Raw genomic sequence first — 23,571 nt, forward strand, 5'->3', positions numbered from 1 at the left:
TTAAGTGAAAGATTTGCGAATAGATCTGTGCAATGACCGATTAGACCTTAGATACTAATAGTAAACACTGAGCCACAACAATCATCACAAGATAGGTTAAGGAAAACCATTTTTGAGAGGTTTGGAATTAATTTGGAAGCCCAAGAATGCTTATCAATGTGAGTATTTCCATGTGGATGGACTTCATTTCGCGGCTAATCAACAGTGGTATCAATCAAACCGCTGGACGGAGCACCATCAGCACCACTTGAGCGCTGCACGAGCCGTTCCAGCAAAAAGCCCCCGCGACATGAGCCACTTTTGTACAGTCACGTAGCCAGGCGCGGCTGCCTCCCACCACCCACTCCCAACGGCCACTGCCACCCACCAGCTCAGACCCTCCCTGGTGGATCCCCACCCTCGGCGAGCAAACAACCCTAGCAATAAACAAAAACTGTTTTGCCACATGAAATGACTTTCAGATTTTGTTGCTGTTGTCGTTTTGTAACGCGTGACTCCCATAAAAAACCAACAGCAACCATCGTACTGAAAGTTTATTAAAAAAGAAATAGAGCGAAAAATATAAATAGAGCGAGAGGGAGAGGGAGAGGAAGCGGAGAGGTAAAGGGTGGGTGTGGGAGTGACAGAGACAGAGACAGAGCGGAGGGGACCCAGCAATGCGACGTTATCTTATCACTGAAAATGTCGCTTTCGTAAATGGCGGCGCACAAAATAATATAATACACACACATCCCCCGCGTACATCCCCCATCACCCACCACATCTAGATACACACACTCTCCGTCTTATTTAAGTGTTCCTGCCTGTAATTGTACATTTCTAGAGTGGCACTGAGTAGCTGGCATTTGAGCTATTTTCCCCCCTTGACTTACGAACTGCAAAAATGATTATTTAATAAATCTGGTATAACGTGTGTGTGTTTTTTCTTCTAAATTTATATTAATTTTCTTTGGGACTTTTTTTTTGAATATTGAAACAAAGGTTTATTTTTTTGAAGGGGATAAAATAGGGATATTTGATACATAACACTCACTGCTCTTTAAAAAAATTATTAAAATGATTTTTTATATATATATATATTATATATAGTTGAAATTTGTATATACCTTGTCACCCTTGGAAAGCGCAAATAAGGACAGAAGAAATTTAAATAAATATATGTAAAATTGTTCTATCACATACATACTTTTATTGTGATATCTTGTTCTTAGTTCTTCACTAGTTATTCATCATAAGTAAATTAGTCGCAAATAATTTCAGTTTTTTCTTTGAGATAATATAACTGCATTCTAAACACGAATTTGAACGCCAAAATATAGCTTGTAAACATATTTATAAATTTAATTGTTTTAAATACATACAAATAACTTTAGTGTAATTACAATTAGAGTCATTTTATTGTAAAATCGAATTTTAAATCCATAAGTGATGCCAACCTAGCTACAACAATACATTGCAATGTAGTGGAATCTATTTTACATTACATGTAAGGTCTCAATTTGTAGCATACTTTTTTGGGCAATTATGGTGGGCAAAAATTCTGGAGCATACTTTCAGGATTCTGTGAACAAATCAGAATGTCACAAGGAACTCAAATTAAATTCCACATACGCCTTGTTGGAAGTTAAGGCTCCTATAATATTTAAATAGAAAACAAATTTTTGGGGGCATTTCAGAGACAATTGTCGTTTATTCGCTCAAAAGAAATAAAATTAATATTGCAAAGATGATGTGAAAAGTTGTACGAGACTAAAACTTAAATTGCTTTAAATATTTATCGATAATGGTATAAAAAATAGATTAATTACTAACTAAATTGCATGAGATTGTTGGTTACTTCGATTGTTTTTGTTTTTCGCATTCTTTTTTTCGTTTTTGTTATTGTTTGCTGGCTAAACTTAAATAAGTGCCTTATATCTAAGTGGAATTTGATTGTAATAAATCTCAAAAGGTTTTCGATTCGATAACAAATTTAAACGAAAATTATTAACTTAGGATCTGAATTGATATTATGCCTTTTGCATTTTGCTAAGAATTAAACTAGTATTTAATATTTAATAACAAATTTCGAGTAGTAGGCCATCCGAATTCGAACGCCAAAAATGGAAATGTCAATCGACTGGCTTAAACCGTATGTACAACTAATGATGTGATAGAGTTTAGATAGGCGAGGGTTCTTTGAGAACGGCTCTTGGTATACAGGAGACTAAGGGCTATAAATTCTTTGGAGCTATGAGATTTATGTAACAACAGAATCTTTGGTCAGGGTGCCGACGGTGGCAGCCGGATGCTGGGCGTGTGCCGCCTACTCCATCTTTACCAGCGTTTCCCGCTCCACGCCGAACTTGTGCATGGCATAGTTGGCCACATGCTGATCGTGTTGGCCCAAAAGCGCGACTGCCTGCTGCTGTTGCTGCTGAAGATGTTGTTGCTGCTGCTGCTGCTGTTGCTGTTGTCTTTGGAAGGCGGCCAGTTCGTAGTGCTCGTCCAGCGAGGTCGATTGTTGCTGCTGCTGCTGATCCATCTGCTCCATCTTGATCAGGGCCGGCTGCTCATCCTCCTCCGGCGTCAGGTAGTAGGGCGGTGAGGCTCGCGTCGTCTTGCACAGCGTCATGCCCGTCGTCTGCCCCAATTGCTGCAGCTGATGGTAGGGATTCTGCAGATTAATAATGTGGCTGTGGCTCAGCGAGGACAATGTGCTCGATGCCGTGGTCGGTGTTGAGGTGAGCCCCAGTCCCGCTCCCGCCCCCGCCGACGGCGTGGAGCAGTTGGCCTGGGAGGTGGTGAGCGACATGGCCTCCGTCTTGATCACTGCCGCTGCTGCCGCCGCCGCTGCTGCTGCCGCTGCCGTAATCGAGTTCGGCAACAGGTGGGCCAGCAATTGGTCGCTGTTGGAGCCGCTGTTCTGTTGCTGAGCTTGCAGATATTTCTGTATTAGTTTGGTGTTACTCTCATTGCTACTATTGTTGTTGTTGTTGTTGTTGAAGAGCGAACTATTGTTGTTGTTGTTGTTATTGTGAAGCTGGTGAGTGGGCGATGGGGTGTTGTAGATGGTGGTGGGCGTGCTGGGTGAGTGTTGCTGCATGCTGCATGATTGCTGCTGTTGCTGCTGCATGTTGATGGGTGACATTTGGTAGTTAGAGCCTGGCGACATGTCCAGCCCGGAGCAGAGTTGCTGCTGCTGCTGCTGCTGCTGATGTTGATGTGGCTGATGCTGATGTGAAGTGGCTGATGGCGACAATGAGGAGGAACCCATGCTATGTGGCGAGCTGGCCGCCGATGAGTGCTGATCAGCCATTAGCAACTGCTGCGGCTGCTGCTGCTGCTGGTACTGCGGATGTTGCTGTTGCTGTGGCTGCGATGAGTATGAGGTGTATGGTTTCATGTCGAGCTGTGGTTTCATATCTAACCACATGAGCGGAGGAACAAAAAGAAAGCAAACATCACGAATTAGGCATGCACACAGAACGGGAAGTATGTGATCGCAACTCACCTTCATTGACGTCCACTCCCAGCTGGCTGCTGTCCAGGCCCAGGCCCACATTGTGGCAACTGGCCGCCAAGGAGCCGCTCTCCAAGGTGGCGTTCAAGGCGGACTTCAGCTTCTTCGACTTTTCGCTCTTCGTGCCCTTCGGCTTGCGCTTGCGTTTCTGTAATGGCGGTCGATATAGACTAATTAATTTCAAGCTACTATATTTTAGTATATGTTTCTATGTTTAATTAAAAAAAATAAACTTTATAATTGGCATATTCATAAAAAACTTTCTATGATTCTTCCAAATGGTAAATATAGTAAATATAACAATTTTCTGGCTTAAATATCATATGTATGTTGCTCCCACAGACTTTGTTTTATTGGGCAATGAGAAATGCAAATATAGGTGAATACATTTCTAAAGCTTATGTTCTGAATGAATGCTCCATGGATACATACCTGTATGGTGTCCTTTTTCATGGTCAGCGGTCGGGCCACGCTGTGAAGCTTATAGTACAGCCCGCAGGCGTTGCAGACGGGCTCTCCGGCAGGATTACGGCGCCACAGCGAAGTGTACGTGGTTCCGCAGTTGGAGCAGGACAATCCGGCTCTCTTCGAGGCGCTCTACATTTGGGAAAGACGGCAATGGATTAGTCAATGCGGACATTAAACACTCAAATAGCAGTAGCTTTTCGTGTGGAACAACGTTTTCTATGGCAGATCTGTGGTTTACGGGTTTATGGATAAACAAAATTACGGGTTTACAAGTTAGTTTAAGGGGGTTAGCATTGATTCTGGACAAGGTTAGTGGCTCTACTAGGTCTACTCGCTTTTCTCTGTTAGTGAATTGGCTTTCGGGGGGTTTCGGTTGGTAGGTTGGGTTTTGGTTTTGTTTGGTTTGGTTTTTGGTTGCGGTATCGGTATCGGTAATTAATGGGCGACCTACCAAGCGTCTCGAATTGGCGCGACTAACGTGCTCGTCGAGCGTCGTCGCCGCAGTTGCCGCCGTTCCCGACGCCACCGCCGAAGTCGCCGAGGTTGCATTCGAGCCTGGACAGGAGCCGTATGCCTGCGAGCTGGCGGCACCACTCGTGTTGGCCTTACTACGGCCACCGCCGCCCACATTAAATGAGTTGGCCTTATAGAAATCCCCGCCTGATTCAGCGGCCACTGGAATTGAGCAATCAGAATGTTGTTGGTTGTAGTACACAAGAAGCAGAAGCAGATTCATTTGCGATTTGGATGTCACTTTTCCATTGTATGTTTTTTTTTTTTTTGTCGCATATTAAACTAATTGGCATTTCGTAATAAATAATAAATTCAATTAATTTTTTCACTCTCTTGGAGCTTTGAAGGGAGCGGGGGGTCAGGGGTCGGGGGTCGGATGCCGGAAGTCGTGGGTGGTGATGCTGAGGCTGAGGCTGGCGGATGCGGATTTCTATAAGCTTCTCTACCCACTAAACACTGAGTTCGCACACAGAAATTTTGTTCCACACAAAAGCGTTTGTTTGTTTGATTGATTGATTGATTGGTTAGTAATAATTGCTGGTAGTTGTGAATTTGTTTTAGACATTTACCAATCTTCTAGGCTGTTTAATTAGGGGTCGATTCATGCCGTTCATTTTCATGTACAAGCCGCAGGCATTGCACAGATAGTGTCCCGTGTTATCGCGTCGCCATAATGGGGTTGAAATCGCACCACAATTGACACATTCTCGCCCCTCAGTGAAATAATCGGCATCGAATAATGCTTCAAAGATTGACATAGAAATATCGAAATAAGTCATAAGGTTTTAGCTAGGTATTTGGTTTGGATTGTTTACTGTTTTGCGTTTTGTTTTTGGTTTTGGTTTGTTTTGTGTGTGTTTAATATTTAGATTGGTATTTCTATGGGATTTGCTTTTGTGGTGTTTTTTTTCTTTTTTTGGTTTGGTTTTATCTCAAGAGTTGAAATAAAATTAATTGAATTTATTATAAAGACATATACTTAAAACTAAATATACTTGTTTATTATATACATAAGAGATGAGGAAATGTGTGAGCATGACAACAGCTGCTTACAGTTGGCCACTATTTCCATTTCCTGACCCAGTTTGGGTTTGCTCAGGTTATGCAAATAGCTGGCCAGCAATGGGTTTCCTTCTCGCCTTGTGTGTGTGTGTGTGAGGTTCTACCTAAAATCCTCTCCATTTCGGCTCAGGCAAACGAAAAGGATCTTGGTTTGTGTATTTTTGGTGAGTTGCTCATTCATTTCTCTAGCCTAATTTGTTGCGTACCAATTTAAACAGATACTTACTTGCTGACAACGATGCCGAGGCGGACAGAAAGGAGCCCGGGTCTACGCGACCCGTGGTTCCATCCACTGCCGCTGCGGCTGCTGCATTGGCCGCCGAAATGGCCCTACCGTTCCGTATCACATTGGTGACCACTCCGGCTCCAGCACCCACGCCGACGCCCAACTGGGCCTGGCCGGTTGCCGCAGAGGTGTAATTCATTGGGTCGAACCAGCCTTCGTTCTTAAAAAAAAAAAATAATAAGATTGGTTAGGGGAATCCTTGACTGGAGGGGGCCTCACTCACCTGAGTACGGTAATTGACCATCGAAGCATAACGTTCGGCACCACTGACCGAGCCATTGGCCACACCGCTCACGTAGCCGCTGCTGGCGGATGCGATCCGCTGGAAGGCTGGCAAGGTGCCACCGCCCCCCACGCTGCCCCCGCCGCCACTGTGGCTGCTCCTTGGGGACCCATAGCCGTCCTCCAGCGAGCTGTTGTGTCCATTGACCGCCGCCGTGGCTGCCGCCACCGCTGCCGCTGTGGCCGCCGAGGAACTCGCATGATGCAGACCCACTGGACCCGGACTGCTGCTGCTTGAGTTGTGGTGATGCTGTTGGTGGTGGTGATTTTGCTGCTGCTGTTGCTGATGCTGATGTTGCTGCTGCTGTTGCAGCTGCTGCAGCTGCTGCTGCTGGAGGTGGGCCTGCGTCTGGTTGGGCGAATGCATGCCGTACTGAATGCCATTGGCAGCCTGGGTGAGCAAAGATCCAGCATAAACGGAGCTGTAATGAAGCAGCGAAAGTAATGGAATTTAGTCTTTTAACAAAATAATACAAAATTTTGATGTACACAATTATTCAAACACTAATAGGAACAATAGCATTTTCTTATTATTATTATTGATAAAAAATTGTTTTTTTAATTTTATATAAAATGGTTTATTATTAAAAAACAATGACGCATATTTTTTGTTTTTAAATATTAAACCCTTTTAAATAAAATTAAAACCATTTATTTGTAATAGCTTTACCTATAGCAATAGTTCTTCAAATACATATTATTGTAATTCGAAAAGAACATTTTGAACAATATTTTTTTTTTAATTTTTCCAAAAGTTAAAAATTTTTTCAGGCGTTTAAAAACGCTAAAAACATCGGATCCCGCGTTTACGGCGCGTTTTTAGCCGCCGCTGCTATTGAGTCCGCTGTTAAGGTCGCACTGTTACTGTTAGAAATTCAAGACGCTATTAACATTTCCTGACTATTGTTTACTTTACAAGAATGAGTTGTTTTGCTTTTGACGGACCACCAGCGTCCAGTTTTTGGCCTGTTTGCCGTAGTGGCTGTGCGGTTGAGGCCATAAAACTCTTAATTAAAGAATAAAAGTGTTTGCAGCTTTGTTTACGCCAAAAAATTTATGTAATCGTTTGCTTGTTTGTTTGTTAGCCTTAGTTAACAGAAGCCTGTGCAAATATTTTTGCCAAATCTCGGAAAGAATTTCTATAAACAAAGTGGGGAGAAACAAATTGCCGGGTAGGCAAAAGTTTGTTTGATCTAAGGAAGATAAGAATTCAAGCATCGATAATTTAGGGATTTGGTTTTCACAGGTGCACACTTTAAGCTTCCGGCAACTGGATGGGCTACACACTCTTTTTACACACGGGTACAATCGAGATCAATCAACTATTATTCTCCATGGTCTAGTACAACCCTTTTTTGCAAAAAATACAATATTCAATTTATGTTCGAACAGCAACACAGGAAACACGCGGAAGTGCTCAGCTCAGCTTTAGCGTTTCATTTTCGTTTTGATTTATTTTTATTTCAGTTTTCAGTTTTATTTCGGGCTTAGTTCTCTGGACGAAGCTGGGCAACTGATGACAACACTCGGAGTCGGAGACGGAGAAGAAAGCACAACCGAATCGGGGCACGCGCGTTTGCATAATGACTCGAGTCTGGTTTAGTTTTATGTCAATGCAGTTGCAGTTGCAGTTGTCGCCGCTGCTGCTGCTGCTGCTGCAGTTGCTATTGCTATTGTTGCTGTGAGTGACGGCCCAAAAAAATCTCAGTCTTACACACACACAACACGATAAAAAGGTAGAATAAACTTAACCGAAAAAAACGATATCTTCATATATAAATTCAATTATCAAACAAACGGCTTGCAAATAATTTACTCTTTGTTGCCAGAATTTATACGCTCAAGTCTTTCAGCTAGATGCTCACGCTCCCTGATAACAGCAGCAGAATTTTCAGTCCGAGGTGCCCTAGCTATAGCTAATACCTATATAGCTGCATATATAGGAAGTCTGGGTGACAACAAAAAATGCACGACAACGATATAAATTATCACCGCTGCCGTTCATTTCTGTTGTTGTTGCCTCTGTTGTTTGTTGCAGGTGAGTATTTTGCGTCGACTTCTTGTTTTTCACATATGTATGTATGGCGAAAATGGTATGTGAGCTGGCCAGCAGCGTGATATCTTCTTCTGGTTTCTTACTGTCACAATAGCAAAACTGACCGAAAAGTCACATACGAAATGCCGAGCACATCGGCGACACCATCATCCGCCAGTTGAGCTTGAAATCTTCGAGTCTCAGCGCTGTTCTGTTACCAGATATATCATAGAAGTGCATATTTCCGTCTGTGTGAAACCATCAAAATCTCAAAGAAAAAGCTGGGTAACTTAGGTAAAACTATAAAGTGAAATAAAAATAGTTTGATGCTATTTATTATATGATATAGAATTTATAACAGGATTATATTAATGAAAAAATGTTTACAGTATGGTTATTTCACAGAAATGAATAATATACTGTTTATTATTCTTAACCCATTTGTGAAAAATAAATGTTAAAGCTAAACATAAAATGAAAACACGTTTTCAATTTAAGTAATAACATAGAAAAAACAAATGAATCAATAAAACCAAGTGCAAAATGTAGAAAACGAATACATCACCAAAGAGAGTCAGTAAATTGGATTCGACAATGTGCGGGTGCGTTGGGTCCGCTGCCTCCCACCGATCGTTAGAGAATTACCCCATTACACCCATCGTACCACTCTCCTTAACGCTTTAAGGTATACTTAAACTCGGGGGTTGCTGAGTCAGCAGTGGGTACCCTGAACACGGAAAAATAGAGTCTTGCCAAGCATTTGAAGCTGTTTCTCTGTGGCCGAGTTTCAGTTTCATTCAACGGTTTCTATGTCACGGGATGGGTTTCGGTTACGCCGACTCTCGAACAGTCACACACTCGAAAGGTATCCTCACACAAAACAATAGAGCTTGCAACCGAATACCCAAAACAAGCTAGAAATATGCGCCACAATTGCAATTTGCATTTTCATTTTGGCTCTGAAAGTCGCCGAGTTTCGACTGCTCGATCAAATGCGGGTCACGCCCCCTTTTTGTTTTTTGGTAGCTAAGTTGCTTCAGTTTGTGGCACGTGCTGGTCCCAAACCAAAAGTGGCAACAAACGGCACACGTGCGGCTTTAACCATCTCATGCTGGTCGAAACCTTAGAAAGAAACTTAGTCAACCATTTAGAATTCCTGCATCTGTTGGGCAAGTTGGTTCTGCTTGGACTAAGATCCCTAACGGAAAAACTCATGACTCAGAAAAGCCATGCGTCAATAATTAAGACATTGCATATTCTTGTTTACGAAATTTGACCGGCAATTTGTATATTTTTTTGCTGAGTTTCGAGCTCGCAGATGATTTCTTGGGGGAAGACACAGGCGGTTTTAAAAATGCCAAATGCAAAACTCGCAATTATTGCATTGTTTATTTTGGTCTTGGACAAGGTTAGTTTTACTAATAAAAGCCGAGGAAGTCGTCTCGTCAGAGATAAATCTCAAAGCATAATAAAATTATCGAAAAGATTGTAAGATATATGCTGTACTAAAGATAAGTAAACAAAAATTAAAGCTCAGCACTATATTAAAAAACTATAAACAGAAATAACAGAGTAAAAAAGAGTTAGATTTAAAGATTCAACTTTAATCATTCTTATTTATTTAATTGTAGCTTCCTATTTTACTTGAATTTTTGCTCCACTAACATAACTCAACCCCAATTTAGACGTCAAGCCCGGAATGCTCTCTACATGGGACATCTGCGATGGCAGCACAACTGTGTTTTGTTTATGTTTTTGTTGTCCCGATGGAAACACATTCTTCGAGCCCAACTAACTAACTAGCTAGACGCAACTGGAACAGATTTTTGCATTCCACACATTGAGTAAACCACCTGAGAATGCCATAACGCCATAACCATAACCGACTGTGTTTGGGCTTGGATTTGGGTCTTGGGAGGAGAAGAAATAGACCCCAACTTGAGCTTTGGAACAATGAGCCACAATTATGGGCTCTGTTGTGGGTTCGTCACTCCGCCCGAGAAACAACGCGCCAAGGCGGGAGAAATATGAATCAGCCGGCGCTGTTCTCTGTTAGGTGATCGCTGATCGCTGATCGGTGCTCCGATCATGACTTTTAACGGTGTCGCCAAGCGGGCGAAAGGCACGTGCGCTCGACCGCTTCGTGATAGTGAGCTCATTGCTCGGAGGAAAGACTCACCTGTTCTGCAAACTGGGACTGAGCTGGTTGGCCCCAAAGTAGCCAACGTTCTCTGGCGAGAGGCTGTCACGTTGGGCGCTGGTCAGCTGGGTGAAGCTCTGCAGGTTGGACAAAGCGTGGGAGGACGACGGCGAATCGCCACCCGCCGAACTGGTGGAGTTGTTGTGGTGGTGGTGGTGATGGTGCTGCTGCTGCTGCTGCTGCTGCTGCTGGTGGTAGAGTTGCTGCTGCTGCTGTTGCTGGTGATGCAGCTGCTGCTGTTGGTGGAGTTGCTCGGCGGTCAAAGAGTAGAGGCCAGACACTGGACTGGCTTCCTTCAGGGGATGCAGGTCCGAGACCGAAGTCAGCACATGATAGTTGCTGCTGTGCCCGTCCTCGAAGCACTCGTCCTTTAGCGTGTCCTGGATGACCTCGTCAATGTTGGGCGTCGAGCCCTGGGCCGCTGCTGCTGCCGCTGCCGCCGCCGCTGCTAAATGCTCGTGGCTGGCCATGCCCACTCCGCCGCCGCCACCGGCGTAAACGCTGTACAGCGCAAAGTTGTTCCGCATTATGGGATCCGTGCTGGCGTAGTGCTCGTAGAGCTGGGCGGGCGGATGTGTGGGCGGATAGGTAAAGTGGCCAAAGAGATGATGAGCCGCTGCTGCTGCCGCGGATCCGCTGGTCAGGTCATAGGCCAGCCAACCGGCCTGATGTTGCTCCTGTGCCGCTAGGTGTTGCTGCTGGGACTGCTGTTGCGATTGCTGTTGCAGATGCTGCTCCTGCTGATGATGGGTAATCAATTGCTGGCTAATAAACTGTTGCTGCTCGTAGAAATGATGGTTAGGATGTGGATGTTGCTGCTGTTGCTGATCCTCTGCCTGATGCGCATAGTTGATCACTTTGATTTTATTATCAACACTTTCACTCGCGTCGTTCTGCGGCTGATTATTATTATTTATCGCACTGCGATCGTCATCGATCGCCGTTACAGTTGTTGCTGGTGTGTCGCTTTGTGTTGCTGTTGCTGTTTGTGTTGCTGTTGCCGACGCGTTTGCTGTGGTTACCGCTTGACTTGCTGTTTCGCTGACAACTGAAGTGTGAGCCTGCGAGCGCGCGGACTCAAGTGTCGATAAATTCGCTGCGGCGGACGTCGCAGCCTCGGTCGGCGTCGCTGTTGGCGTCGCTGCCTCTGTGGGCTCCGCTTCGATCGCTATTGCCGTCTCTTTCGCTGCTGCATTTGATCCTGCTGCTGCTGCTGGTGTTGTTGTTGCCGCCGATCGTCCTGGCTGCCGTTTGTTGTTGTTGGACTTGGCCGTACGGATCTTGCTGTCCGCCGCATTCGTCAGCAGACTCCCGCCGCCCGCCTTGGCCCCCATCCCCGCTCCCGCTCCCACCGCTCCAGCCGCCTTCTCCTTGGGCTTCGTCGTTTTGGTCATGATTCCGGTGATACACTCCACTCGATTGCCCGGACTCTCCGCCGCAATCCACGTACGTGTCCGTGTCCGGCGCGATTTTCAAACAAACTGATTTGATTTGAGTGGCTTGCGCTTCGAAATTCATAATACGGCTCGAAACAAAAAAGCTCATTAAAATTGTTTTTTAGAAAACCAAATCGAGAACAAATCTCTGCCAGCAGCCTCTCTTCCTCTCTCCCCATTGACTACAGTTGTGTTTGCTATGTGCTTTGCTCCACATGCCGTTACACGAGCTTCACTCGCAATCATATTCATTGTGGGTACACAAATAAAAATTAGGAACATATATAAAGCAATCTAACCAAGGTCATGATTTAAGATTAAATTTGCTAAAATAATATTAACAGTAATTTGTATTTTTCCAACTCTGTTATTTAATATATTGGTATTTTTAAGTTGATGAAAAGATCCAGTGAATCATACATTTTAAACATACATATTTATTTTCTGTGCACGGCTTAAAATGCCTGGATACACAAGCCCCACGCTCCCGCTCTCTGACTCTCCCTCTCTTTTGGGGAGTCCTCTCTTTGGCTACGCTCTTCCTTGGCTGCGTCGATGGCTTTGTTTGTGCCTCGCCTGCTGCTGTTGCCGACTTTCTCGCACTAATTGCCTTCGCCTGGGGTAGCTCGCTGCCTCTCGCTTTCACCAATGCCCCTAAGTGTGAGTTCCCTGCTTTTAGCTACGCCTCTCACTACAACAGCAACAACAACGCTCGTTGAAAGCGGGATGGGGTGGGCGGCAAGTCGAAGCAGAGGCCATGCCGGATTGTTGTTGTTGTTGTTGCCTCGGCTTCAACTGTTGCTCGATTGGTGTTGTTGTAGCCCCTGTTGCTGTGGTTGGTTGACTGGCGGTTGCCAGCGACCGCAAAATAAGTACATGCTAAATCTGGAAAATATGAAAAAAAAAAATAATTTGTTAAAGTAACATTTAAATTTAAATAAAAGTCACATCTAATTTTAAATGAGTTTAGAGTCGTACAACAACAATAAACGTTTGTGTTATTGAGATTTTTAAGCTGCAACGTTAGACTAAGAATTTAATTATAGATAGAATAATATGAACTGAGTTTAACAAATTGGCAACTCATAAAATCTAACACTTAAACAATATTAATAAAAATAAATAATAAATATTAGAACAAGATGCAGCATGAATTATAACTATGGTCAACAAAACATTACGAATTTCAAGCAATATCTATATCAAAATCCAATAAAATAATGTTAAGTTTAGCTGTTTAGAAAACTTTTCAAACGGGAAAAAAATTTAAGCAATGGGTAAATTAATATGAGTCTTACAAGAAAATCATTATAGACTACTTATTTTAATATATTTGGTTAGAAAATTATCTGCTTTAAAAAAGAGTTTTATTATGTCAGCCAAAAAACAAAAACTTTTTTAAATTGGATTTTAAGCCAAAAACTACACAAGCATACATTTACAATTAAAAAACTTGTTACACTTGATTAAGCAAAATTAATCGATCCCTACATTATTCCATTATTTTGGCTGTGGCCAATAACCTATACTTTTCTTCATGGGTAATTTTACAAATCCAACGTAAAATTTACGCATAAATCAGATCGAGTTATAAGTGAAGGGGCATAGAGGCATACATTTACGAAATTATTCTAAAATTTTAGAACAGCATGCGCATAGGAAGGGGAGTCGCAGAACCCAAACACACTTTCATGCCTATCGCGAGGACACGAACATTAAAATCCAGGCGAGACGCGTGTTGAATTTCAGGACCCGGGCAAAGGACATATCTTGGCAGCGAGACAAGTGAACGCTGCTGTCGCGCAGTGAGAAAATTCCGAGGGAAAGACTTTCCCCCAGACTTCAACACGACTTTGGATCGCCGGCTCCGTTGCCTGTTGCCAATTCCCGAGACGCGTCGCCAAAAAATATTCAAAAACGATCATAAAATTAGGTACTTGAGCTGCGCTCTAATGGCTGATTAAAAAATTGTTGCATTTGAACCATGATGAGTCGTAAAACGGCTTTCGAGTGGGATTTTGGGAGACTTGCTCGGTGATTTTATGACATTTTTATCGTCATTTGAATAGGCGGCACCAACGATCTGTTTGGACATTTCGAGAACGTTTTAACGATCAATGGTCAATTGAAAGAACAGGCGACACTCAAGTGGCACTGCTCCAAAAGCAAATCGGAATTCGAATTTAAATGGTACATACGGACCCAAATACAGCGCGACATGACTACTCGTACCTAGACATAAATCGCCTAACCTTTGTGGACATTTAAAACAAAATAAGTGTATGTTATTAAATACTCGAAAACTCGAAGCTGATAAGAAGCTCTTGGGATCGCTTCCAAGCGCGACTGAAGTGGGGAATTAGACCGGACCTTTCCCTAGACACATGGGGACTGAGGTTAACGCCTCTCCGCGTTCGCCTCATTTATATTATTTGTTAATTTTTTTATAAAATATTTTTGGTTCGCCTTCGGTTGCCGCAACACTCTCGAACGGGGACGTAAAATTTGAATTTTTCTACCAAAGCAAAAACAAGTATACATTTCGAAATGTTCAATTCGAGCTCGTTTGCTGCATGTGGCTGGGATCCACAATGGAACTTTAACCTTGAAATTATTAATTGACAAGTTTGAAAAACTGCCACAGACGTCACAAAAGCAATCGGCTCAGTATAACACGCGAATCGCGCATGTCGAGGACCTAAATATATTACAATGTATACAATATTAATTATATTATTGTAATTATATACATTTTCTGTTAAAGATCTCTTTCTCAAATAAATATTTTTAATTTCACTGTTTATGTCAATTGCTTATCCCTACAGCAACAAGAATAAAAGACCTTGAAAGCCTAAAAAATCTTTAGTATATGTAACGAATATCTATTCGATTAGTCTTCTTTTTCGAAAAACAATTTTATGGCAACAATGAAACTTTTGATCTGAGTTAGAAAACTGTTCATAGTTCTGATCTATTGTTGAACTTCTTATAAGCTGTCGACCCTTATTTTAGTTAAAACCTTGCAGTTGGCTGCCCCATATAAGACTTTCTCACACTTGACTTCTGAATCCACCTACTTGTACCCCCCCTCGGAGTTCAACCCCTGCTCCGTTCCTCCTGTGACCCCAAGCTGGCAATGTTATGCTTAGTTAGCTGCGATAAGTCTGGGCCTCTATAAACGGGATGCATTGAGTACAAATGCAAATAACGGTAGGCGGCCTCAAAAGCCCCGACATAAATGGTGGAATACAATTCACTATGTGAGTCAGGGCTGAGTGCTCTGCCAGGCTCAAAGATCGAAGAATTCTGGTGTGTGAGGCGGAGTTTCGGAGGAGTGGAGTGTCAACAAACATGAAGAACTCTTGTTGGCATCTCCCGAACCTATAAATCACCCAACGAGCCTTGGCGATGCTATGCTAATGATGTGATTTATTACAAGTCCTCTAAAAAGGATAATCTTTTGGCTCTGCGGGCAAGGCGGTGCCCCGTTTCACACTCGATCTCCGATTGTCAATGAGCCGTGGCACAGTTCTCCGGACTTGTGAGCATATCGAGTGCCCATTGCTTATGGCGAAAAGTCGTTTAATAAGGTTTATATAGTACCCGGAACATTAAAAAACCACTGAGGGCCAATTTAAACAGAAACATTCGTATTTGTATATCCCACGAGACCACAACAAAACGCGCACGTACAAACGAGTGGTAGGGTTTTGTGGAACAAAGTTTGGCTTCGAACTATTTTGACATATTTATGGTACCCGAAAATGGGTTGCCCGGGGCAGGTTCCCCGCTCCACTCCCCTCAAACAAGTGTCAACTGTGGCGAGTGTCTCACATATCAGGACGATCATCATCCATAGTTTCGGTGCCGATGTATTTATGCATTTTTAATATTTTCGTGTACATCGCGGCCATAAATATTGCACTGGTAATCCAATACGCCGAGGATCCATTTCATTTCGAGCCCTCGGTTGAGTGAGTACTCCCCTATCTTTAGATACAAGTCGTTTGACTCCTTAAGCGCCAATTATCAGCATCGTTATGTGGTAGGCATTCGAATAAAACTCCGACAATAATCCGAAGAGATCCCTCCACATAGGCACCCAATTCAAGTGGCCTACGGTCCGCCCTGAAGTTCTGCTCTTATCAAAACCCATTTAACGACCATGGAGAACATGTCTTTAACACTCTTTTAATGCAACAATAACCAACTCAATTGTTTTGCGTTATCTACAGATGCTGCGCGTAGATACGAGCATGTTAAAACTGTAACATAAAAGAATTAATTAATCTTATTTATAATTTTATTTTAATACATTTTCCAAAAATTATATGTATTGATTAAACATACCATTAATTGCAAAAGAAGCAAAACACACCATTTAATAAATTTTAACTTTTATTTAGCCTTAACAAGCTCAGAATTTTAAATCCATATATTATGTAACTCTTGGGTTGAAAACAAGGAATATAAATAGAAAAGCATAACATTTGAAATTATTTTAAGTTGAACTTGGTATTTTAAAAAAATTCTTGATCTCAAAAAAAAGTATGAAAGTAAAGTATTATTTAATATTCAAGCATCTAACGTTTTAAATAAAAATGAAACTTCTGTTTTTCATATGCCATTAACGGTCAAAGCATTTTTCTGAATTTTATGTAAACAAAACTTACATGGCTTACTTATCCAATTTGTAGGGTCAACACCGGCACATGCGACGTTGAATTAAATGAGTAAACACTTAGACCATCATTAGGTAATATGGTCAGAAGGACTTAATGCAGCAATTCCCGACTGACTCTTTCGAACATATTTCCTACACATTTGCGGCGGCTGTGAAAAGTTTTTCCCACAGCCAGACAAACAAAAAAGAGCAATTGAACCTATTTAAATAGACTTGGTAAAGGAAACTGTCAAGAAGCCACGATTAAGCCGCATTGATCAGTACTAATCGGCCGGCCAAGCCGCAGACGGCTGCCATTTGCCCGCTCAGGTAGGATTCCCGTTCTGGGAACACCAGGTAAACAGATAGCAGATAGTTGGCTGTGGCAAGGTAAACAGGACAAAATGGCAACACGCGCCGACACGATACAAATTGATCGTGACAAAGGAAGAGGACAGGAATCGCAGGGGATGCGGTTGTTATTGTTATTGCCGCACTTCGTCCTTTCGAGGTCCTTTCGCTCTCTTCCCAAGCAAATAAACAGCATTATGAATTTGTTTTCGCTGACAACGTCAGGGAAAATATTGTCTCTTCCTTTGTTGGGTTATATAATTTTGGAAAATATGTTTTTACTTTTCGTCCTTAGCCACGTACCTGGCGCTGGCGCTTTATAATTAGGGCGTCCACAGCAAAAATATTTCATATTGCTGGTTTGATGATTTTTTAATGGTCCGCCTGAGTGACACTCGCTGTGGGTGGGCCACTAATGGGGAAACCATTGGAGGCAATTTTAAACGGATTAGCAAGTACGCCGTGGCACTAACTAACTATTAACTATTTAACTATTAACTATTTTTATCTGTTTCTTTAAAATGTTGAAGCATCATGCTTAACACAGTATAGATTTTTAATTGCTGTATGATATTTTCGTCGAAGTAGCTAAATGAAATAACTTAAATTAAAAGTAATCGTCACTTATTTCTAAAATTTTTTTTTTCAGACTAACATGGTTTTTTTGTGGAAAACAGAATTTTGGATATGCGTAATTTTTACGTCACAAACTAATTTAACAATATCATTTAAAAGCAGAATTAGTAAAACAGTAAGTAATAATATCAATAGATTAAATTAATCGCTCTCCGAATTGAGCTATAAATCGTTCGTTACCTCAAGAACCTTAAAAGAATCCTATTAGGGCTACAATTAGCAAGAGCAAATGCGGCCCCTGGGAATTTATCAATCAGATAAATGGAATTCCCCCATTAAAAACCAATCCAAAATAGATGTGAAAATAGAGCATTCCCATTCATGAAAGGAATGGCGAGTGAATCAGCATTCGGGAATTTCCCACTCCAGGACCGAAATTTATGAATGAAAGACGCGAACGCAAAACGGACACTCCACTTTAGTCCTAAACTCATTAATTTTTATGCGGCAAACAAATGCGGAGAGTGAAAGTAAGGTTGGGCAATTAAAGTTCGGCAGCGTAGAACAATGTAAGTCGGAACGATGACTGGGCTTGGGTTTGGTTTTCGGTTTTCGGTTTGGGTTTTGGTCTTGGTCATGGACTGGAACCGGGAATATCCATATCCTGTCAAACACACATTACGCCAGGTAAGAACCAGGCAACAGGTACTCATTGAAGACCCAGTTAAGAGACACGCGCGGATACTGCTCATCCCCTGCACTGTGCATACTATATGTTTATATGGAGTAGGTGCGGTTTTTCCTAGACTTTGGCGCACTCTGTGGATGGATATGGTTATGGATGTGTACAGAACAGAGCACAGAGAACTGGAACTCGAGCTAAAACTGCGATCGAAATCGGGACAGGGACGTCGTGGATGTGGATGTGGACGTGGCCAGAGCAATTAACAATTAAGACAAACACGAGCGTCTTGTATCTTGTATCTTGTCTTTGGAAGATTGTTGTTTGCCGTGCATTTTGTTTGCGTTTCGGAATTTCAAAAAAATTCCTTTTATACTACAATTTTACTTGGCTCTGTGGTGTTTCGTTAATGTTTAATGTATGTGACTGTCTGTCATTGTTGGTTGTTTGTCCTCGGTTTGGTTTTGGATTTCGCGCTGTTTGTTGTCGCGGTTTCCTCCATGGTACCCAAAAGTAAACCCCCGACTGTTTGCCGATGCTTATTTCGCTATAGAGAGATGCACGTGTCAGGGGCATTGGGCATTGGGCATTGGATGGAGGTGGAGGTGGTGGTGGGATCACTCCAGGGTTTCCTTGGAAAATCACTGGCTGAACAACAAAAGGCAATTGTCGGTTAAGTACGAGAATTAGCTTGCCTATATTATGTATGTAGGTTTTTTTTATTTGTTTTGTACAATTAATTTTCAATATGGCTGACCTATGGCAGGAAGTCATGTGTGTATAAGTATGAATTTATGGGTGTATAGTATAAAGCCTTACTACATTTATTTCTTTTGTTTTGGAATTCTTTTCACAAATGCTTATTTTTCTTGAATAAGTATTTCTTATTATTTTTCCCTACTCATATTTAATGTACATGCCGTAGTTGTTGTTGTATATGCCCGTTGATAAGGCCGTCGTTGATGTCGTCGCCGCAACTCAACGACCGCAGAGGCAACTTGTATGACCGCCGAGTGGAGCGGTACCAGGGAACGAGCCCCGGCAATTGACTCGCATTTTGTTTTTCAGTCGTTCCAAACGCTATACATATATAGCAAAACATATATAGACATACATACATGGGCGCAATTTAAATGGTACGAGTACGAGTACAAGTACGAGTATATATGGCCACTTGTTGGATGACACTGCCTGGAGCTCTGAGGCAATGCCCCACCCCTCGGATGGACGGAGCCCAGAGTTTTTGTGCTTTTTGGGTTCGTTGATCGTCATGCTGGTTTCATGTAATCGTCATAATTCTCCCTACTGTTCCATTTCAGTCCCTCAGTCTTCCTTTACTTTTCATCGCTACTTTTTCTTTGTTTTTTTTCAGTTTGTTGTTTTGTCCAATCTACATATTGTTCCATACTTTTGCATAAAAATATTCGTACATATTTATTAGCGTTGCAAACTTATGACTTCTGATTTTATTATGACGTGGATGTTGTACATTTCTGCTTTATCTGTTTGAATCATTAATTGAAAATATTAATCCTCAAAAGTAAAAATATCTATTCTGCTCACGATAAGGAAAATGTGTAAAATGTAAAATTTGCCACAAAACTAAATGACTCTTTGCTTAAACAGCATTTCGAACGCACAAAAATAACATGACTAATAATGGAATTCCTCCCTTGAATATACAAAATCATGTGACATTTAGCAAGCCATATTTCGCGAGTTTTTAGCATTCCAGAAACGGAATTCTAGGTTTCGAGCGTTTTGCTTGGTTATAAAAAGCTGAATCAAACACAAACTCTCCCCACGGCTTCATTTCGACCCTGGGGAACTTTAAAAGTGGACCAGACGGAGCAGTCCAGACCAGATTCCCATGCATATTCCGGCAACGATTGGAAATACATTTCGGCTAGGTCCAGAATTGGGTGTTCAGATCCGTTGCGCTCATTATGAGGGGCGTGCGGCACATGTGGTTTGCATCGATGATGATGACCGGACCCCGACTCCGGGCATCTGGCGATCTCACGCGCTAAGCAAGCGTACAATTTTCGGCACCGATACTGCCCGGATTGCGAGGGGGCGTTAACCCGGCAAATGAAAGTGTCACACAGGTCACGCCGACGGATCACAACTCTTTGGAGGAACGATGAGGAGGCGGGTGGCTTTCCCAGGCGCCCGACTGCCGATTATGTTGGTTAAACTCACGTCGCGTTTGTGGTTAAACACACATTTGAAGGATTTCCCTTGCGCCGGCGCAACTTTCCTGCCATTTGTCAACGCCAAACGGGTTTTCTTTGGTTTCACGCCCGCCAGATCACTGTGATCATCTGTGATAATCGCCGGGACACGACCACGACCCACGAATCGACATCCACACCGGTGCGCTGGATGGGATCGGACCGGACCCGCATCCGAGCTCCGACCTACTACTACAACTTTTCAAATGCTACTCGGCCCGGAGCCACCCAAAGCAATGCGAGTAAAATGTTCTTGATTAAAACTTATCAGAGCACATTTCATATCACCTTTTCAAAAACGCAACAACAGCAAAGTAACGATTGTATTTATTATCGGCAACGCAACCGTCGAACTCATTGCGCGGTGTACACGGCACTTAGGCGTAGTTTGGCTGTCGCCGGTTCCGCTGATTGGCCGCCGCCAAGATATGGCTATCTGAGCCGGGCCCGATTCCGATTACCATTCCCATCCCGATTCCGACTCCCATCCCAGCCCCACAGACGCCATCGCAAAGCCGCCACACGGGAGCGAGCAGGATGACGGCACAGATATAGTGAGAGGGGCGAAGGCGGCAAAGGCGGCGAAAGCGATACCAAAACACGATTTGATTAAGTTGCATCACGCGCCGGTCGCGCGACTATCCTTATCGGGGCAACTCTCCGACTTGGCGAGTATACATATGCCATATGCCAGTCCGAGTCCTTATCAACTCTGGCTTGGCCAGATTTCGATTTGGTGACGACAACGCCGAGAATCCGACCCGATTGCCACTATCGCTCCACCGGTTAATCATCGAAAAGAGGTAATTTTAAAACTTAATTGCTCATAAACCCCTGGCATAGCTATGAAAAAAGACCCAATGGCTTTAATATAAAAGTTATAAATATTTCTGGGAAAATCTGGAAGATCTCTTGAAACAAAGCTAATAATTACTTGTTCTATTTTAATGAAGTAAATTTAAGCAAAAGAAAACCGAGTAACTTTAAATCAGACTGCTGCTTGAATATGGCGGAATATAAATTAAAGACAAATAACAAAATAATTTCTTTAAATTTGATGTTTAAATAAGATTATGTAATTGAAAAACAAGTGCTAAGTCTGCCTGGACTATGTGCTTCCACCCCATTTTAAAATACTGATAACAAACGACCTTGTTTATCTGTCGCACCCGTTTTTTTTTTGCTCACTCCTCTTGAGATAAAACTTCAACAGTATAGCTAAATTTAAAACATAAACAATGAATGCGCCAGGGAAATGCCAAAGTGTCTGGTTTGCTTCTCATAGAAAAATACAATATAAGCAAGATTCCCAAAAACGGCGATAAAAAGTATGAGGGAATTCCTATCAAATAGCAAAATGCCGGTTCTTGTGACGTCATGCGGATTGATAACAGGCCCAGTAATCAAGAAACAATAACAGAAAAAAAGCAGAGAACAAACATATTGCAAACAGAAACATTGATAAAACCGAACGAATCAGAAGCGAGAAGAAGACAGAAGTGAGGAGCGGGTGACGAGGCGAAAACAATGCTGGCGAAGATAAGGAGGTAAATAACCTGGCGGAAAACTTTAAGTCGGCTCCTCGAGCAGCAGACGAAGATCCGACTCGGGTAGGAGGAGTGGGAGTAGGAGGAGTGGGAGTATGAGGAGTAGGAGGAGTAGGCCCTGGCCACGGGGTGCGGGTCACCAATGCGGGGAGGAGCAAAAGGAGGAGGAATAGCGATAAGGATGCAAGCGTGCGGGTGCGGGTGCGGGTTCGGGTGTTGCTGTTTCTTTTGCTTTTGGCCTGGGCCATCCAGCTATCAGCAGCAGCAGCAGTAGCAAAGTCCGGAAGATGCATTGTGGTCGAAAGATAAAAGGCCAAAGTGAGTGGGCAACAAGGAAGGGAACACACTGAGGAAAATGCAGTAGCATTCGCAAAATATTGGCATCTGATTTTCGTCAACCAAAAATATGGTATGGAATTTAAACATTTCAATAAATGGCCATGTGACCTACATTTTGTTTTAAGCATTAGCTTATTTAAAATGTATATTTATATATAAATATACATATATTTATTTATACATAATTCAGAGGTGTATTGGGAATTAACGATCTTTAATGGCCTTTGTAACTAGTCTTTAAGCAATTCCAAATTAGTGCACTGTGATAATAGTACAAAAATGAAGGTATGTTTAAAGTAAACAGTATATAATTTTAAAGACATTCTATAGAGAACAAAGCAATCCAAAATCGAAATCACTAAATTTTTAGGGACACACTTTATGGATTTTCTACAGTGTAGGATAGCGGGAGAAAAATAGTGGCTTATCTGACTCTGACTCTGGCTCGGCTTTTGCTTTTGTTTTGTTTGAGCTGGGCCTTTAAATACAATATAATAATGACCATTTAAATGGGATTCATATAAAGAAAGGGGAAGACGGACATACATAAGTACAAGTTAGAGATAAGGCTTTCCTGTACCAAGCACCCGATCCCTTCTATGCTCGCAGGAATTATTAATATGAATATACTGAAGCACAGGCTCCATTATGGTCGGGTCGCGTTTAGCGCCCCGCGTAGACATAAATAATCTACGCCATGGATGTGTGCTATATGCCATAATCCGCAGCCATTTCATCGTGACGGAGCACTGATAAGCCGGGATTTGTATGATACAGAACCGAACAAAATTGAAAAAATAAATTGAGAATGCTGTGTGGTAAGGGGTCAACTATAGCTACTTAGCTGCAGGCACTCCTAATGGGCTGGCACCACTGATAGCCCCATCAAATTCAAGGTACTTGGGTCACAGCCAACCAGATTCCAGCGAGAGCAACCCAAAATATTACCCGCCGCTCTGCCAAAGTGTTCCAGCGATAAATAAAACACAAAAGCGACTTCAACTGATCAGATAAGTTGTGACATTATTAACACATTAGTCAATACAATAAGTTTGAATGCGGGGGATGCCAACAATCGATAAGAGTGAAATTAGGTGTCTTAATGTGGGTGACAGGAGAAAATATTTACTGGGCAAACTATGCACTCAAACAATAATTCTGTTTGGCAAACATTTGTATTGGGCATCGCTGATAAGATTTATTCCGAACAATGTGCGACTTTTCAAGACCAATACACTTTAAGTTTTATCATTATGATAATAAGACATATTATTGTCCTGTTTGCCCTTATTCATTTTGAAATCAGCCCTAAAGTATTCAACACTTTATGTTTAGTTCCCTTTAAGAACTCCGAAAGACTGAGGCATGTCAAGAGTGTGCCAATTAATCAGCATA

At 42.4% G+C, this 23,571-nt stretch overlaps 1 protein-coding gene across 6 annotated transcripts; it reads right to left on the reverse strand.

Moving 5' to 3' along the window:
* Positions 1-1,678: 1,678 nt before the first annotated feature.
* On the reverse strand, positions 1,679-20,494 carry LOC108140577 (box A-binding factor). 6 transcript variants are annotated; one of them, XM_017263453.2, is made up of 8 exons: positions 20,259-20,494; positions 10,328-12,669; positions 6,055-6,535; positions 5,772-5,991; positions 4,422-4,645; positions 3,935-4,099; positions 3,494-3,650; positions 1,679-3,405 (listed from the first exon to the last, which is right to left on the reverse strand). In XM_017263453.2, exons 2-8 carry the CDS (start codon positions 11,740-11,742, stop codon positions 2,306-2,308), a joined length of 3,762 nt encoding a protein of 1,253 aa, XP_017118942.1. In that variant the 5' UTR covers positions 11,743-12,669; positions 20,259-20,494; the 3' UTR covers positions 1,679-2,305. The 6 variants fall into 6 exon arrangements, with proteins under 6 accessions (XP_017118942.1, XP_017118943.1, XP_041565416.1 ...); XM_017263454.2 differs by having other exon boundaries at positions 19,956-20,494; XM_041709482.1 differs by lacking the exon at positions 20,259-20,494 and having other exon boundaries at positions 10,328-13,023.
* Positions 20,495-23,571: the final 3,077 nt, after the last annotated feature.

The sequence above is a fragment of the Drosophila elegans genome, unplaced genomic scaffold (genome assembly GCF_018152505.1).
Source record: "Drosophila elegans isolate 14027-0461.03 unplaced genomic scaffold, ASM1815250v1 contig_476, whole genome shotgun sequence".
Classification (NCBI taxonomy): Eukaryota; Metazoa; Arthropoda; class Insecta; order Diptera; family Drosophilidae; genus Drosophila; species Drosophila elegans.